Raw genomic sequence first — 20,166 nt, 5'->3', positions numbered from 1 at the left:
ACCATCCTAATAAGTGACTCCACACTGCAACATAATTTAAGTCATATTCAAGAATGTAGATTTAGTTTGGCTGATTTATTTTGGGTAGCTTGATCATTATAAGTGAAAGTAAACCTCATAAGGCCTCAGTAGAAGGAGCTACCCAGGCAGTTACATGGGTAAAAATCTGGCCCTAAATTCTTGTTCTGTTGCTGTTTCAGGACCTTCTTGACAGTCTAAAACACAAGAATACTGGCAACAAGCTGAAATTATATCATGTTTCATCATGAAAATGTCCGGGAAAATCGATTGATAGGTTTGGATACCACTCCAATGGAACTATGTCCAAGAGACAGCTCTGTGTGATTTCAAGCAATTGTTCATAATGATTTTCTAAACAGAGTTTAAAGTAAGTCCTCATAACAATAATTAAAACCAGTTTTTCTCAAGCTCAGAAACTTTGTGGAATTAAAATCCACATTTCTTAATAAGCATTGATCTAAACAGACTGCAAAGCCTCAATACATATAACAATTGTTGTTGAACGGGGAAGTTCAAAGGGGTGAAAGAAAGCTTACATTTCTAATTAGTGAAAGACAAATTCAGACACGTGTTCCAATATGTACCATATTTTCCCCAAAATAAGACCAGGTCTTATATTAATTTTTGTTCCAAAAGATGCATTAAGGCTTATTTTCTGGTTAGGTCTTATTTTTGGAAAAATATGGTACTAAATGTACCATACCATAAGTCTGGGACTTATTTTTGGGGTAGGGCTTATATTACGAATGTCCTGAAAAATCATTCTAGGGCTTATTTTCCAGTTGGGTCTTATTTTCAGGAAAATACAGTAGTAAAAAGGAAAGATGTACCCATACAATTTTTGCTAAGGATTTTAATAATATTTTAATAATATTTTCCTTTGATTTTCAGCACTATCTGAAATAGTCAGGAGAGGATTTTGTTTTCATTGTGGTGACCTGGTTCTGAAATTACTTCAGAGATGATCATCTGGTCTCTTACTACCAGTTTTGAGATAGGCAATTTTATTTAGTAAGATATTTCAAGATCTGGAATCATTACACCTTGAAACCACACATTTCATTTGTTCACAGTGGCATCCATGGCTGCTGTGATGTTTATCAAAATAACAAAAACAATACTGTGCTGCAAGCTCTACCCGTTTTGAGGGTACATGCAACATCACAACATGTGTAGGAAAGGGATGGAGTTTGCATTGGGACCCCACAATGATGTTTTATTATATCCTCCCTTTTTCCCATCTTCAGTGAAAGAAAATAAACTATTTTTTTATGACATTGAGTAAGAACTGGCTGAAAAAACACAGGAGAATTTTTCTGCACAGTACAAAAACATTTACTATATGTGGGATCTGGAATCATTATTCCCAAATTTATACATACCTGCCAGGGTTCAAATTCATCTATAGTGGCACATTTTGGCCCAGAAACAAAGGGTCCATTTTCAATTTCGCACATGCGCAATTGGTCGAGGCCATAAGCAACAGCATAAACTGCTTTGTAGACATTATACGTTATTCTAAGTTCCGAAACATCCAAATATGTATTGTTAAGGTCTTCAAGTTTCTCCTTTCCCGTGCATAATGTATCTGAATAAAAATTGACAACGTTCTCATGACCAGTCACATTTTTCCGGTTGTCTGTATTATATGATATGTTCATACCAGGCCAGGTGCAGTTGAATGCTGACTGCCAAAATTCGATTGTCATATCATTTGAATCCTTATTTGGGTCTACTTCCAGAAGAAATTCCCGCAAGCCTGGAATTTCACCCCTTCGTATCCCAAAGCCAATTGCCCCACCAAGAAGTGGAAAATATTCAGGTCTAGCAATTAAGGCAGAAGTGACCCATGCCTCACTTGCTATCCACGTTATGCCACTAACATTACTAATCATAAGCTCTTCAACTAGGGGATGGAAGTCAATATCAGAAGAGTAAACCACAATGACTGTAGCGTTGTTATCTTTTACAATGTTAACAACAGTTTTGATCTTCTCCCTGTTATATATTTTAGGAATTGTTTCTGAAAAGGCAATGCAGGTATAGAGGTTCTCAACAGTTTCTTTAAAAGCTTTGACGCCATATTTCCCATAATCATCATCGGCAGCAATGGTTCCAATCCATCTCCAGCCAAAATGGTGAACTAAATTAGCCATCCCCCGTGACTGTACCTTATCACTTGGAATAGTGCGGAGATAGGTTGGGAACTGGTATTTATCAGAGAGAAGTGAGGAAGAGGAAGCATAACCAACCTATGAAAAGAATAAAGAGAAAGAATAAACAGATTGCACAAGCTATTGTATGTGACCTCAAGGGCCAGGAAGACTTGAGTTAGATTTTTAGCACATTTGATTCTATCAACCCATCTGTCATGGAAAGCTTCCTTGCTGGTTTTCTAGAAAGAGCAACTTTTCTAGAAATCCTTAGCTTAGTAATCAGGTCAGCATTTCTCCTGAAAAGTTTCAGATGAAAAGTAAGATGTAAGTGGTCATAAGTCACTTTTTTCAGTCCTGTTTTAATTTCAAATGGTCACTAAATGAATGGTTGTAAGTCAAGGATTACCTGTATGTTATTATGAATACTGCTGAAGGCTTTGCATATAACATTGTCAGAGATGTAACAAAGTTTGCGGCTGTTTATTCTCACCTCTCTAGCCAAATGTCTTTTAAACATTTGGAGCATAATTCCCATCATCAGTCAACAAGATTATTGAACTGGGATGGTGGGAACTGCAATAAATATTGATAACATTTTCCATGTAAAACTAATCACTTTCTGATTGTTCACAAAGTGAAGAGGTCTGGGCTGGTGTTGGAGAAGAATAATTCCATCTATGATTTCACTGCTCCCCCACCAGACACATCCTCCTGACAAATAATGTTTATGCAATTATTGTACCTGAGGAAAATAGTAAAGCCCAAGGATTCTTGAGGAAGCAATGGAAAGAGTTGATCCACCAGCTCCAATAATTGCAGCTAAAGGAGCACCGGTACTGCATCGGAAGACAGGAGTTGTTTCATTTTGCCCGGTGAGGAATGCCAAAGAATTCTCCACTGTCTTGGACATTGTAAAGCATGTGTCATAGATTTGATAGCCAAGAGTTATGTTTGGTAGAATGTATTTATTTTTATTAATATCATTGATGGCATGTATCATGGCTTTGACCCAACGGTAACCTCGAAAATTAAACCTGCAGAATACAAAAAGGTTGAATGCATGCAATCACATCAGTATGTTAAGGCAAAATTATTTCATATTTATCACATGTTATTCAGATAAACAGTATATTCAATGAAGAATCCTTTTTTATATCTCAGGATAAGTAATCCACAATTCCAGGGGATTACCCTCCGGAGGTCTTTTGAAGATTCCATAGGGCTTGAGAGGGTTAACAAGAGAAATAGGTCCTTTAATATTTTCTTTCTCACTCTTGTAAGGGAGGGCAAATTCAGGTAAGGGAGGGCAAATTGCAACTCCATAGCTCTATGGAACCCCTCAACTCATCTTGTGATTGCAGCCTTAACAGCTACCCTTATTGTGCTATCAAATTTTGTGAGCCCAATTGCCACAAAATTGTGATGAAGTTTCCCCCCAGTTTGGTGTGGAAAACAGGCATTAAAAGGCATACATCCGAAAAGAAGCTTAACACAGTTTAAAAACTTAAAAGTAATCTATTTTTACAGCTTCCCCTAAACAATAGGGAAAAAAGTGATCCTGGTTTGCTAGCTTATCTTTACAATTTGTGATAAGCCAAGCTAGCAAACCATTTAGAATTTTGGTAACATCTGAGATATAGCACTGTTATTAATGTACACCAGAGAGCCAAAAAAGTAATTATATAAAGTTTTCTATTACATCAGGTTTTATATTTATATTCTATAATCATCATCATCATCATCCACTGACAATCTAAATTGCTGACTTTGCAATGACAAAGTTGAAACTGTTTCATACCTAATTTGTGAGTGCAGCAAAATCGTGCAAACTGATTACAAATCTAGACATGACCGAGTTGCTAAATTAATCCACTGGGCATTGTGTAAAAAATACGACTTGCCTGTGTCCAAAAAGTCGTGGGAACAAGGCTGGAAAAAGTTGTTGAGAATGAGAGGGTGAAGATCTTGTGGGACTTTTGAATACAGACAGATCACCATTTGGAACACAATACACCAGGTATCACAGTTGTAGAGAACCGAAGTGTACAGCTGATTGATATTGCTGTACCAGGAGATGCCAGAGTCGAAGAAAAAAAACTGGAAAAAATGACGAAATATCGCAACCTGGCCATTGAAACTGCGTGATTATGGATGAAACATGTAACAGTGGTACCCACTGTCATCGGGGCACTGGGAACTATGTCCAAAAACTTTGCAAAATACATCAAGAAATTGCAGCTTCCTGCAATAACTCCAGCAATGTTACAAAAAACTGCGCTACTCGGAACATCTTATATTTTAAGGAGATACCTGGTTGACACCTAGGATGCTGGTAGCAACCCGTGTCAACCATCCGCGCCAGCCAATTGAATGTTCAGTTGACTGAGGTTCATGTTTAATGAATAAAAGATAATAATAATAATAATAATAATAACAATAATAATAATAATAATAATAGTTTAGTCCAACTCACTGCTCAGGAAGGAAACCTGAGTTTTTCTTGCATAAATGTAGAACCTTACTTTTTTCACCATTGAATTTCATTTTGTTAGATAGTGCCCAATGTTCAAGTCTGCCAGTCTATAATCTTGCTGCTCTATTTTTGTCATCAGAAATCTTATGCTGATGTGACAGACCATATCCAAGAATAGAATACCATCTTGGGTGTAATACTAGAAATGTTTACCATGTAATGGAAATAAAATTGGGCAATCTACCAAAAGACCTTTGCTGGCTCATAAACTGGCAACAAATAATACAGCCCAAGAATATCCTGCATTTTTCCCTCAAAAAGAAGAAAAACACAAAATATACCTCTCTTTACAGATATATTTGAGAATGTGAATGCTCAAATTCCTGAATATTTAAATATATTTACAGTTTTGATACTTGGGATATATCATACAAATTTTCTAGCATTTTTAAAAATTGAATTCACAAAAACCTGTAACCCTGACATTGCAACACTGACACAATGTAGATCGTACTATTTTTCCAGTCTGATTTTTGGAATTATGTTATCTTTAGGAGTGGGGGCAAGAAAATATAAATGGGGAAGAAGGAGGAGGAGGAGGAGGAGATAATAATGATGATGTGGCTATAGTTATTGTGGGCCGTGCTCCTTTCTTGGAAGGCATCTGCTATCTGAAGAGCTATCTAGTCCAAGTTCAATTTAAATTAAATTAACAAAAACAGAGCAGGAAAAGCTTTAAGCTGCTGATCAACAGGAAAAACAATAAAAAATGCAAATGAAGAAACAAGCATCCTGGTCATATGCAGAGATGTCCTCAGTTTTATTTGATTTCATTATACTAAACTCCACATTTGTGTCTCTGCATATAAATTAGCATACAAAAATGCTTAAATAGGATGGGTGGGGTTAGGAAAAAAGTGGTCCTTTTACAAGAAACGTGGCAGGGCTTTTCTCCTCAGCTGGTAGCATGTGCTTTGTCTTTCTGCCTCTAACCTCCCACAGCTTAAAAACCCAGGAAGGTAATTAATCTTAGATTATGGTTTCTTTCTAATTAAGGAAAACACAAAGGAAACTTAACTATGCTGTTGCTCTTTGCACCTCTCATAAAGGGGTTTTCAGGTCAGGCTCAAAAAGAGTGAGGGACAGTTTTCCACTGTTGACATGAGAATGCACAGCATTAAGTCACATTGTCAAAGCCACAGTCAACTTTTAAAATTATTGGGATGCATTACCAGAAATTGGTATAGCTGTGATGGAAGAAAAGGCCAAAATTGTGATAGAAAATAATTATAAACATTATAAACATCATCACTATTATTTCCCCAATCACTATCATTAGAAGATGTTTCATATGCCTATATTGTACCATGGATATTTAAAGTCTCTGTTTGTATGCCACCATTAATTTAATGGAATTAGTGACATATAAATTAAGTATCAGTACTATTGCTGATAGTGCTCTCATCACCACCACCATCATCATCAGAACCAGTTTGATGTAATGGTTAAGATGCTGGCCTAGAAACCAGGAGAGTATAAGTCCTTAGGTAGGAAAGCTGGCTGGGTGATGTCATAAAGTAATCCTGCCCAGACTTATAATTCACAATTCCATAAGTCTTGATTAAGAAAACAAGAGGCAAAAACACCTTGTAAAAAATGTCCCACTTCTGGAAGCTCAGCTACTCTAGCAAGGAGAGGCAAACATTTTGAGATATCATATAAATGAATAAATTTAACTAGAAGCAAAAAGCATACATAAAGCTTTGGAAATATATAGCCAATTTAATTTGCCACCTGATATATTTTTAATAGTTTACAATAAGACTGGGAAATGTGGATTGTTACACAATCTGAAACCCAGGTGCTTTTAAATGGTTTCTAATTTTTTGTTAATTGGAATTGATTTGACATTTTCAAATATTAATAAGCTGAATAATCTATTTTGGGAAAAATCATACAGATAGTCCTTGATTTGCAACCACAATTAGGACCAGAATTTCCATTGCTAAGCAAGGCAGTTGCTAAGTGAGTCACCAGCAATTCTACAACCTTTTTTGCTATGCAGGTTAATTAAATCATGGCAGTTATTAAGTGAGTCAGATGGTTGTTAAGCAAATCCATCTTCCCCCATTGACCAGGCTTGCTAGAAGCTCTTTGGGAAGGTCACAAACGGCAGTCACATCCCCCTGAAATACTGCAATTGTTGTAAATACATTCTGGTTTCTAAGCAACCAGATTTTGATCATGTGACTGTGGGAATTTTGTGATGGTCAAGGATCGATTGTAAGTCAATTTTTTTCAGTGCTGTTGTAACTGAAATAGTTGATCAAATGATCACTAGACAAATGATTGTAAGACAAGGGTTACCTGTAGTGTCTTCATTCATACACACAGTATCATAAATAAATTGGGATTCTATATACATTTTCCTTCTTGAGCTTTTTATTTTGATAAGGAAAAAGATCAGAGGAACTGGGCAAATTCTAACATTATACACAAATGCTTAACTTTCCTGCAGCTTCTTTCCCATATAGATCAGACATGTTTGTTTGTTCTCTTTGAGATGATCGACCCTACTAATATCTGTACAGCCTTCTGTATTCTTTTTAATACATAAATCTGCTTTCTCCAATGTTGTTCAAATGCATAAATGTTTACTGCCTTAGAAAAGTTGTGATGACTGCAGAGTTAGCCTATATAACAATCAGACTAGTCTTGCAAATAGTGTTTGGTTTATTTTGTTTGATGGTTATCAATTTGAGAAAGTATCCCAACCACAAATTCTCAAAAGTAGTTTAGGTAAATGCCTACTTGGTGGAAAGAAAACTAAGAAACTGAAGGCAAAATGTGATGAAGTATTAGTCTAAACTGCATTTTGGTTTGGATTGTAAAGCAAAAAATACTAATGAAAGTATTTGGTGGTGATAAGTGAGGAGGCATAGCAAAACTCTTGAGGGCTACTATGATGGCTTCATCTCCAGAGAAACAGTAGAATACAAACCAATAAACCAGTCTCTTAAATGCCCTAACAACTACTCTGCTAGTTTAGACCAACTATATTTTGTATTTTGTTCTTTGAAACTAGAAAGCTGAACTCTTGCTTGGAAATTAAAGCATGTACAATAAGTACAAGGGAAAGTCTCATGTGAAATGTCAAAGTTCATTCAAAGTGTCCAACTCTGAACAATACACATATTTGTTGCTGTTCACTGACAGAAAAAAAATGAAACTCTGGCAATTACCAATCAGAATATAACATAAATATAGAATACTGTCTTTTAATCTTTTTCACAAATAAAATATTGCAACCACAGCTCAAGTTCCTATTATTGTAGCAATAAAAGAACTTCAAAGTAAATAAAGAGTAAATGAGTAAACAAAGAGTAAATGTACTGCCAGTATTATCTCAGTGGAAAAGCTCACACACCCAGACAGAGATTTTTTTTTTCCTGGAGAATGTATGTGTCTGGCGATATATTTAAAGATGTGATATTCTTTCCAGCCAGATTATCATTAGTGTTAAAAATAAAATGAATTTGTGAGAGCCTTTCATTATTAAAAGCACAATTATTTATGGATTGCCTGCTATCCTGCACTTCTCAGAATAACACAAAGTGAAAAAATTCCATAGGTCACATTTGTAATTTTAATTATAAAACTTTGGGCAGTGGTGGAAAATGAAATTCAAATTTGGGAAAGCTGTTAAAAATATAAGTTTTTTAAAAAAAAATACCAATATACTCATTCTAATATTATGTTGTAATGCTTCCATTGATGTTTTCTTAGGGCATTTTCACCTAACAAATGTCCACAAACACCTCTTGTCTTACAGTAATGAAAATCTCCTCACCTCTACTTCATATAAAATAAACAAATTACCCTGGTACAAAGTACACAAGCCCAGCTCATATTTTCAGTGCAGCTGGCTGACTGAAGCTAAAGAATTCTGAGTTGATATGAAAAAACACCATCATTTTTATATATAAAATCTACTGCGGACTACTAAAATGAATAAGCAGCAATGAGGACCTTTTGAAAGCTGGAACATTTCTATGTCTGTGGCACCTGGAGGGAGTGGGACTTAGATTTTGTTCAATTTAAGCAGGAAACATCAGGAACAGGTAAAGCTCTAGTGATGGAAATGAGATAAATCTTAATCCAGGACCTGGAAAATGGAGTGAGGTAAAAGATAAAACTTTTGCTCACATGTTCCTCACAATAGTGATGCAACTTCCCCATCTCACCCCACCCCACCCCAATTTCTAAGAAACTAAAGCAGGGCTCACAAAAAGCTAGCCAATATCATAAAAGTACACAAGTCAAGAATTGGTTCTAAAAAAAGTGAAGTTTTCATCTGGAGGTAAAGTAGCAGTAGTCATGAATTACTGAATTGCATAAATAGTTTTGAAGAGTAACTTGCAGATAGGGAGTGTAATTGGATTTCAGAAAAACCTTAATATGTTGTTTTCCAACCAGTTCTGATGTGGACTGATCTCCTTGACATCAGCTCTTTGCCTGGAGAACAAATTGTGCATAGAGCATGTATAAGCCATGCTAAACTAAGGTGGAAGGACCCTTTCAAAAATTAACATTAGGAGTGCAAAATATAATCTTTAGTTTACCATATTTTTTACAAAAAAAATTAACAATTTATTAGTATGATTATCTCTAATACTAGACAAGATATTAATCAAGGAAAGAAAGATAAGTTGAGGAATTGCAATTTGCCAAAGAAATGGTTCTTTGACTTCACCCTTGGAAAGGCATCTCCCAGATATTTGGACAGAACCCACTCTTCTGAGGTTTTGGAAATCTCTTAAAACCCAGTTCTGTTTCTAGGCTCATATGGATGTGACTCATTGGGCAAGCTTCAGTTTTATTTCTTATTTTTTGTATTGTTCATTGTTCTAGTTGTTGTAGTCTGGGTAGCTTGTATTTGCAGGTTTAATTGTTTACTACTTCTGGATTTTGTAAACCATCCAGAATTTTCTACAGTGGACAGCAATATTGAATTAGATTAAATGAAATGAGATCTTATTACTAAACCCTAATTTATAACCTACTTTTGAAAAAAAAGGAAAAAGAAGTGTCCCAAAGTCAGAGATGATCTAGATTATTTGCACTGGTTCAAATCCATGTATATTAATGTTGTGGAAACAGAACTAATCTCTGTTCACCTTGAAGAATAACATGCTTGTAATAGAAGGAATACCTCCACATGGGATCTCTCAATCAAAATAGACAACATGGAGTCCTCCATTTTTTTTTCACCTACAGCTCCCATTTGTCATTGTCATTTCTCAAAGATGTTGTGAATATTTTAGCAGCTATCCTACTTTCTGTGATTGCAAAAATTGCATCTTGCAACATTTTCACAGAAAATCAGTGGTCCTAATATTACACTTGTATTCCAAGTAATCCAGGCATATAATTGACTTTATTAGGTGATGAACATTTGAATTTAGAAATCAGCAGGACAGTACAAGGCAAAGAAAAAAATGTTGACTTTGAAAATGGTAATTCAGCATCAGAGAAGAGAATGCTAGGGGTGAATAGCATTGGTCCCAATCAACATACTTTTTGCTTACTCTATAACCTGTGATTAGCTAGCAGTCCAAGCTGCTAGAAACTCCAAAAGACAATGAAGTTAAGATAAATTGTGCCTGGTTCTGGGGAGTTTTTCTTTGGATTCCTGTTTGCTTGGATAAGCAAAGCTAGTAGACCAAGCACTCAGAAGGCTGTGCTTGAAACTTGTATGGTCTTCCTCTACCCATATATGTGTGCTTCCTCTAGTCTCTTCTAGAAGTTCTATTGAATGTCTGTGTTCATCCATGTGGTTTGTATCAACTGTATCAATATATAAGATGTTTTAAAGCCAAAAATCAATTAGTTGTATGAAAGGAGGATTGGAGAAAGGAAGACAACAGGGCTTATACGTCAGTTTGACAGAAAGAGGAAGAATCTGGAGATTTGTAGAAGCTTGAGAGTACAATTAGATTTTTGATGTCGGAACTAGAGACACAGATGCAAGGCTTGGTATAAATCAAAACTGTTTTTAGAATACTGAGAGCAATTGTTTATTTTTCCTGAACCAAACAAAGTATTCAGCCTATTTATGAAAAATAGTTTATGGGTTATTAAAACTAAAAAAGGCAATATTAGAAACCCACAACCCACAACTGCCATGAGCTGCTAAACAACATTATACAATTAGTCTGGTGATTTATACATAATTCCTAAATGTGTAAGACTTCCTTTACACAAAGCAAGTTTCTTAAACAGATTGAGTTTCTTAAACAGATTCCTTATTCTGTATGTGTGCTATCATGCTGATATATGGGATGATATATCATTTCTTACGTTATTTGTAATAGTTGCTTGATTTTTATCATATGTCTGTAAAAATGGGAGGAAAAAACCTTTCAGAAGTAAATTAGAGGACAGAACTATTCATCTGTGAGACATATACTGGAATAACTTGCACATAAAAGTATATCTAAGTCACTTCAAAACAGGAGGATTGTTAGACTTTAAACTTGCCAGCAGGTTACAACTACACCAGGATTTCCTCTAAGGCAATCAAAGATACTACTTGTAAAAAATATTGCATGAAAACAGTGCTATCAAAACATAGTTCTAAGAAATTTTTTTCTTAAAAAAATGTGTATGTATATTTTTGCGGTTCTGCAAATGTTAGAAGAATTCCCAGGGAATTGCAGACAGTGCTACTTTCTCTAACCTTATATGGCTAATTTGACACCCCCTAGTAAGTAAAGAAAGCAAGTACTGTAGTTCAATCTCTCAAGATGAAATTGTCAGCCCTAACTGCCTTTGCAAGTAGAAGTCCCAAAGTTGATTTGTTATGATCTTTGGTTAAGAATATTTCATTATTAATAAAAAAATCAGCTTAATAAAGTACTTGAGAATGCTATATCCTGCCGATGAAAATAAGACTGGCCAGGTAGACTAGCCAGGTTCATATGAGGCTGTATATCCTGCTCCTCACTTGAAGGCAACTATGGATGTTTAAGTTAGTTTCATCCAATAAATCTAATTACATTATCCAGTTAACTATACTCCGTGTCTGTCACCAAAACCTTTCTCCATTATAGCATCAGCGGGGTTTCTAGTAATAGACTTACAATTTTATGGGTGTGTATACAGTTTACTGTGCATTTCATAAAGCAGGCCAGTATATACTGTTAAACGCTCTTCAAAAGTCAGTGAATACAATAACTGTTTATTTTCTTGGTTCTCTTTTCTATGGATTGTCTGCTGGTGAAAATTTGGTCACAGCTTGGGTAGAAACAACTCTATTTTCTAGTTGTCTGTTCCCACTGTTTCCAAAAGCATAGATTTTCATGAGGACATTTCCAATGATAGCTAGAAAGTTTATGTCTCAGTAACTATTAACTTTCATCAAAACTTAAGAATTATTTAATTAAAACAATGATAATTGCTCGTGTTTGTACAGAAGGGCTCTTCTCCGAGCATTAAGTGAGTCATAGCAATGAATTAGTCACTGGGTCTAGTTCAGGGGTGTCAAACTGCTGGCTCACGGGCCGGTTTCATCATACCGAAGCCACACCCACCCCATTGCTGGCAATGCAAAAAGAGTTGCGATACGTCGCAACATGTCATGTGACATGGCGAGTTTGACACCTGTGGTCTAGTTAATCTTCATCAATTTTAAATTCCTCAGCTGTTATTCTAGCCATTCCAGGTGCTTTGTCATTTTTCAGCTGCTTTACCATTTTTACTTCATGTCAACTTTCAAGGTACAATTTTCTGAGGCTGGATAAACAGTGGATCTACTAGTAATCCCCACAGTTCTCCATGGTTGCAATTACTAGAAGATTTATCTCTATCTTTGAAGTCATGTGAAGATTGTATAAATATTCTATCATCATTATAAATAGCATTGGTTATTGACACTTAGGCATCTGAGACAGGCAAAGAGCATGTGGTGTTTGCTTAGCCTTTTCCACTTTCAGCCATGCTGTTTCAGTGTGTCTCATGATCTGCTTTTGGCCTATGGCAAATCTCATGGTTGAATTGTCTAAATTGAGCACTGTAAACAAGCCTGGCTTGTTTACCTTGGTTTATCAAGGCTGTGGACCAGATGGAGCACTAACTCCACCTGCAGGAGAAACAATAGAATAGAATAGAATAGAATAGAATAGAATAGAATAGAATAGAATAGAATAGAATAGAATAGAATAGAATAGGACAGGACCTTGGAGGTCTTCTAGTCCAGCCCCCTGCTCAAGCAGGAGAACCTATACCATCTCAGACAAGTGAATGTCTAGTCTCTTCTTGAAAATCTCCAGTGATGGAGCTCCCACGATTTCTGAGGATAAGCTGTTCCACTGGTTGATTGTCCTCACTATCAGGAAGTTTCTCCTTAATTCCAGGTTGCTTCTCTCTTTGATCAGTTTCCAACCATTGTTTCTCATCCTATAGCTGATCTCAAGTCCCCCCCCCCCCAAGAAAATAGCAATAGCACTTAAATTTATATACTGCTTCATAGAACTTTACAGCCCTCTCTAAATGGTTTACAGAGTCAGCAAATTGCTCCCAACGATCTGCATCCTCATTTTACCGACCTCAGAAGGACAGAAGGCTGAGTCAACCTTAAACCTCTCGGAATCAAACTCCTGTAGTGAGCAGTGAGTTAGCCTGCAATATTGCATTCTAACCACTGCGCCACCACGGCTCTTTGTAGATCAGGGTTGAAATGAGGGGTCCTTGATGATGATGTCACTTAGTTTGGGTAATGAAACATCTGCAAGAAAACAACCAAGCTCAGAGAGCACCAAGAACCTCACGATTGCAAGTCCAGATAAAGGAGGAGGGTTAGTTCCCCCTGCTAAAACTGTACTGCATGTACATGTTTTCATGGAAATGGACAAATCAAACACAGAAAATAAAAACTAATTTACTATGAACTCAACTAACCCTGTACTACATATATTCTGCTCTACTGGAATGCAGCCACTAATGTTTTATTTGAATTAAATATACCATAGGAAGCCACTCATAGGGTTGGAATGAGTCACTTAAGCCATCAGATCCAATTCTGTAGTTTGCATTCTTAATTTTAACTGTCTAAGTAAAGTACCCCCACTCTGCCCACACTAAGCAATTTACAGAGTCAGCCTATTGCCCCCAACAATCTAGGTCCTCATTTTACCAACCTTAGAAAGATAGAAGGCTGAGTCAACTCTGAGTCAGTCAGGATTGAACTGCCTGGTTTCGGCTGAGTTAGCCTGCAATTCTGCATCCAACCACTGTGCTATCAGGGCTATAGTGAAGAAGACCTCCCTATCTCCCTTGGTAATTGGTTCAGTTATCAATTTTACCTGTTCTCTTAAGGTGCAGAGAAAGTTTTTAAGGCTATTAAGGATCCTACAATGTAATATAATAAGTTTATATAGCCACCCATCTCATATACATGTCTTTGGTGGCTAATGATTACTAACAAAATAAAACAATCTTTTTTTTAAAAAAAAAAAAAGATAGTATACAGTAACTGCCAATAGCAGTCACAATGCTCCACATTCAAATCATGAACCAGGCTTACCCACACTATTAGGATCGCAGATTAGATGGCTAACCCAGGTTTTTAATGCCTTGTAAAAGACCAGCAGGTCCAGAACAAGTCTAATTCCAGGGGGGGGGGAATGATATTCCAGAAGACAGATAGGAAGGCAGAAAGGCTCTTTTCCTGAGCCCCACTCCATGATATTTTCTCACAGACAAGACCTGATGCATGCCTCTCCAGCTGGATCTAACAGTATGGATCGTCACCAGTGGGAAGAGACGGTCCCATCAGTAACTTGGCCTCAAGCCATGAAAAGCTATAAAGGCAACCACCATCAATTTATTAGCTTAATCCTTGTGTTTATGTAATTGCTTGTGGAATTATTTTATTTTCAATCAGAATATAACATAGAACAATCAAGGATATCACTTATCTTCTCTACTGCTCAATTTGATATTAGAACCCTTGGTATGGCTATTAAGACAAACATGAAATTAATTTCTTAACTGAAATTATGGAGATATCACTTTTAATTCTCCTGATAACTTTGGGCTTATTTGTTCAGCTCAACTGTGCACAGGAATGGAAATTAAGTTGATTAGTGACCATTGTTTGATTAATTTTAAAGTTACTATTTAACAGCAAGTTCTTGATTCTAACTTGTATATCAGTAGGAATTTGATTACTTTTCCAGCACCAAAGGCTGTCAGGCATATCTGGATCTTACTGGGCAAAAAATTCAAGTTGATTCTTTGTTTTCATGAGAAACTGAATTGTGGAACAATTTTTATTTAAAAATGGCTGGTATTACTTTTTTATTTGGAAAACATGGGCTCACAGTGAGATAATTATACACAACAGTCTTACATAATGATAACTTTAAAATGTTTGAGATTTTACAAAAGGAGTGTAATTTACTTCAAAGGTTAAATGGCAATACATACAGCTGAAATATACATACATATATATACATTGTTTGACTCAATACTCTTGTGGCCTCTGAAATTCCAGGGGCCTTGAGTCTATTACAGAAGTACTTTACAGGGACTAAGTTATTAATTTATTATCACAAAAAATTTCAAAATGACGATAAAAATAAAACAAAATAAAAATGGGACAAGATATAAGAAATTTGGAATAAATGAACCATAGACTCTTAACTGCGTAATCAGTGGCTTGGGGGTTAAAGGAATGTTAGATGTTTTTAACTGAGAAAAAAAAATTTAGGAACTATTGTTTCTTTTCCTGTTTAGGAAAAGTTGGTTCTTATCCTTTCTACGCTGAGATATAATAAATTTAAAGAAACTTTGGTAGATAAATTGTGGGCATGCCCAGTTATAATTCTTTATTTGTTAGCTATTACAACTATGGTTAACCAGGTTCTTGGAAGGCAGACAAAGTTTTAGAAAGTTCAACTTTTACTTTTGCAATTTAGCGAATCTTTTCACTTATGAAAAACTTGAATATGCTGGCTAATGCTGTGCAGTGAAATTATGGGTATTCTGGACAGACCATGTCACTTCAAAGAGAGAGAGAGAGAGAGAGAGAGAGAGAGAGAGACTTTATATCTGATTGGACAATATTTGATATAGAGAGGCCATATTTAATACTTTGGGAGACGCAAAGTGAATCAGGCTCTGTCACACTCATGTCTCTGTTTAGAACTTTCTATTTATTCTTTAATAGGAAAAAGGGCCAAGTTTCCCTTTATAAACAGTGTTAAAGTTATTTTAATCTCAAAATGTGAAGAAACCACAAGTTGCCAGGTATTAGCAAACATGCCACTGAAATTCAGCAGTGCAGTTGAGGGATAGCCATCTGGGGCACCTGTGGGGAAGTGGGAATATATATATATATAAAAAATGTCAAGATGACATTGCATGTCTGTACCTTTTTGACCTCCTGGTTCCTGCATTGCAAACATCCCTGGAAGCCACAAAAGTAGTTTGGGGATTCCAAGCAGGCCTGGGAACTCTAGTAACCCATTCCTATCCTAAAGGTAAAGGAGTCTATTTTTTTTCCCATTAGTGGTTCCCATAAGCACATCAGCACAAGTCATTCTAGTGATCTCAATCAAACTGCATTGTTTTCTATGGCAAATGTTGGTCTATAGTTGTTTCTATGCCATTTGAATATTATCTAGTCTCTCATAAGTCACTTATATAAACTTGGCTCTCATTAAATTTTGGTATGGTATATTCAGGAGTGTCGGTGGGCTTTATCAGAAAAGCAGAACATCTCTTCCAATGATGTTCCTTTTGCCTTTTCCCTACTGCAGAGTTGAAACATTCCTTCCCTCTTTTAGTCATCCTAAAATTATATCAGTATGAAATTTGCTGTCCTAATTTTTGGTCCCTAACCTGTTTATAAACACTCCGTTTCAAGATACTAAAGTCATTAACTTCCCTCCAAGTAACGGATGACAAAGCATAATGGTTTTACAAATCTTGAGAGTACTTTTGAACATTATTGGTATAAAAAGGAAAATCACAGCTGATCACATTAGGATCAGAACAGCTAAATACAACTTAAGGTTTGCAATAGTGACGAATATCTGTAGCTCGGGTGTAGGATGAGGGTGAAGGTTTGTTCTCTGAGCTTGTGGGTTGGTTTCTGAACATTTCATTACCAGGCTAGATAACGTCTTCAGCAGAGTTTAGGGGATGTCAGTGTTCTTCTGTTTATAAGGGCTTCAGGTGTGGGTGTGTCAAGTGAGGGTCTGTGATGGTTTTTGTGACTGACCTACAACCAGCCTCAGAATCCAAATCAACAGCACAACCAACCCAGAGACAGCACAGACCCTCAACCAACCCATGCAAGCCCCCTCTCCCACCAGCAGTTCACCTCCCAATGACCCTTACCTGATGTAACCTGCCCATCACAACAACCATCACAAGACTCACTGATGACTCGCACCTGATCCATCACAAGACCCATCACAGGCCCTCACTTGACTCCCCACACTTGAAACCCTTATAAACAGAAGAATACCGAAATCCTCTAAACTCTGCTGAAGATGTTATCAAGCCTGGTAACGAAACGTTCAGAAATCAACCCACAAGTTCGGAGAATGAATCTTCACTTAAGGTTGCCTCACTCTTGCTTGGAAATAAGATGAAGAATACCTTGGGGTCATTCAAAGATAGTGTTTGAAGTAGACCTTGCCTGGTGCCCCATGATACCAACACCAAGAGTTGGGTTCAGGAAACTTTGTTCCAAATCTCTCTGAAGACAATAGGACCAATGAAACAAGTATCTACTGTACATCGGACAATTGTCTCTTTCTCTGTACCTCTTCTAAGGTGGACTACTGGATGCAGGTCCAGTGTCCTGCATGCATGAGGCTCCCCTTTTCCTTCTTCTTTCTCCACCATCAACCCAACTCCCTTTTAACTGTTAGCAAAAAGAAAGTCAAAATATGTGATCCTATTTGGGAAATTGTAAGAAAGAAGACGGTTTTAAGAGATATGGGATGTACTGAGAAAATAGAAGACCACCAAGAAGTCAGAACATATGACTAAGAAGCTGGTGAAGGGATGGAATGCCCAAAAATGTATGAAAAGTTACATGACGGGGGGGGGAGGGTGTTGCCTAGGACCTTCTCAACTTCTACAGCAGCCCAGCCTTCCTCACTTCTCTTAAGCATCATTATTTGTCTTAGCTGTGACAACAAACTGCTGTGATTTCTATCTGAGAACAACACTCCTTGTCTGATATAACTATTTTCCCCAAACAATAGTAACAAAAGAAGTAGCTTACCCCTCACATTTTGGTGAATTTGGAGGCGTACTTGTTGGATCTTCCTCAAGGATGGTCCTGAAATGTATTGGAAACATGCCTCCTATAACGTGCATGGCGTCCTCAGCTTCTACATAGCCACGTAAATCAAATTTCCCCAGCAGTCGGCATTCTTCCTCCGGCTTCTTTGGAGGCTCTGAATCTGCTTTTCCTGGAGTGGGCACATGCTCCAATATGAAGAGAAACAATCCTATGTACAATAGCCACAATTTTCGACTGGCCATTTTAACTCCGAGCTGCTGGAAGAAAATAATAGCTGTTTTGAAAAAAAAATCATAGGCTTTTATGAGGCTCTCATGTTTATGACTCGCCAGCCTATAGGAACAGGTGAATTCTCCAAGGACAGAGAAGTTGATTCTTCTTTGCTGCACAGCTGTCAAGATGCAGACTCATGGCTGAAGAACTGAAGGGAAAGGGAAAAAGCCCATTTCTTTTCAAAAGGAAAAGAAAACATGCCTTCTTTTTTCCTTTATTTTATTCAAAATTAAGTCATTTGTACTATATCATGTGTTTTTGATTTCCTGCAAATAAGTGTGTGTATGGATTGTGATTTCTGTTGTTTATAGATAAATATTTGTGTTTGGATGTTGATCATTAATAATATGGAATATAATAATCATTAATGTGTGTCTATGTATGTATGTATGTATGTATGTATGTATGTATGTATAATCCTTTTGAGGAATCACACAAAAATATTGCCGGTAAGGTCAAGAATCCTAGATTTACTTCTAGGAGAATCAGGTATAAACTAATCCAGCACCTTGGTCTCATTTGTCATGAAGACAATTGTCTCCCCTTTATTCATAATGCTTAAGCTTCAACAAAAGTTATGTGCCTGGATTGCCTCAATCCGTATTTTGGTAGCTGTCATTTAGTGCCATATATTGGTTTAAGTATGGATAAGGCTATTGATAAATTTGTCTATGACAATGTATTGCACTATTTATTATTAAGTTAAAACTCATCTTTCTTTCAGGAGTTCAAAGTTGTATACACAGTGCTTCCCTTTTTTGTTTTTCTCTCACCTCTGGAATTAGGGGATGGACTGAAGTACAATGCCAGGTCCAAGTAACCCAGTTAACATCTGAAGCTGGGGCTAGACCAAAAGCTGGGTTCTGACTGTAGTTTTCCAGCCAATCATGCCATTCTTTATAGCAGGGTGTCTAACTTGGCAAATTTAAGACTTGTGGACTAATTTCCAGAATTCCTCAACTGGCATGCTTTATAGGATATTGGATTTCACATTTTGCTTCACTTTCTGGAGTAATGTTGAATATCAAGAGAATATTCAGAATTCCAAGAAATTGGAACAATGTTAGAGAATGGCACTGATGTGTTGATTAGAAGACAGTCCACTAAGCCTGAAGAAGGGATATTGAAGGAATTGGGTGAAAAGATGACTGCAGAGGATTTGGCAGCATTCTTCGAAAAGCTAAAAAATTGCAGAAGGTCAAGAGAAGGTTCCCTGTTGTTCTAGATGCAGGACATGGAATACTGTAATAAATTTAAGTTACAGGAAGGCAGATTTGATTAATACAGTAGGGGGGAAAAAGAACAATTCAATAGTTCAATTACTCAGATGCCTGCTGGTTCACTTCTCCCTCCCCTTTCACTGCAGGGGATGATTTATTATCCAAAAGTAACAATTAAATTTTAACAAAATTGAGGCTACCTACTTATTTTCTAGGATGCGTTAATATGGATTCTTCCACAGAGCAAAATCTTGGGCTGCTGGCCTAATTGCTCCTTCCACCTCTATGATCCTATCAGAATAGATGGGACATCTAAAAAAAATACGATATGGAGAAATTACATACAGAAATATTTTTTATTCCTTCTCATGATTGTAGAATTGATGTTGAATGATTGGAAGAAAATGCTTCTTCCCATAATGTGCAGTCAACACGTGAAATTTGCTGTGTGAAGGGATGCAGGAATTTTCACATTTTTTAATCCATCCACAAACTAAAATTTGGTTTCTCTGAAACTTAAGGCAAACATTTTCCCTGTCCAGTTGTGTCGGACTCTAGGGCATGGTGCTTATCTCCGTTTCTTGGCTGAGGGAGCCAGAATTGTCTGAAGACATTTCCATGGTCATATGGTCAGCATGGCTATACATTGAGGCACATGGAACACTGTTTACCTTCCCACCAAAGTGGTAGCTATTTATC

General features: G+C 36.7%; 1 protein-coding gene across 1 annotated transcript in view; it reads right to left on the bottom strand.

Annotated features, from left to right (window-relative positions):
* Positions 1 to 19,742, bottom strand: part of LOC120302390 (vomeronasal type-2 receptor 1-like) — a 29,296-nt gene extending 9,554 nt beyond the window's left edge. The window contains exons 1-4 of the mRNA XM_039330671.1: positions 19,672 to 19,742; positions 17,954 to 18,231; positions 2,920 to 3,211; positions 1,404 to 2,273 (exon numbers count right to left, since the gene is read on the bottom strand). Coding sequence (XP_039186605.1) covers positions 1,404 to 2,273; positions 2,920 to 3,211; positions 17,954 to 18,216 — 1,425 coding nt within the window. The 5' untranslated portion in view covers positions 18,217 to 18,231; positions 19,672 to 19,742. The remainder of the gene's footprint in view (positions 1 to 1,403; positions 2,274 to 2,919; positions 3,212 to 17,953; positions 18,232 to 19,671) is intronic.
* Between the last annotated feature and the right edge of the window lie 424 nt (positions 19,743 to 20,166).

Source organism: Crotalus tigris, unplaced genomic scaffold, assembly GCF_016545835.1.
Source record: "Crotalus tigris isolate CLP2741 ecotype Arizona unplaced genomic scaffold, ASM1654583v1 scf7180000024430.1745191, whole genome shotgun sequence".
Classification (NCBI taxonomy): Eukaryota; Metazoa; Chordata; class Lepidosauria; order Squamata; family Viperidae; genus Crotalus; species Crotalus tigris.
This window is presented reverse-complemented; position numbering and strand designations above follow the sequence as displayed.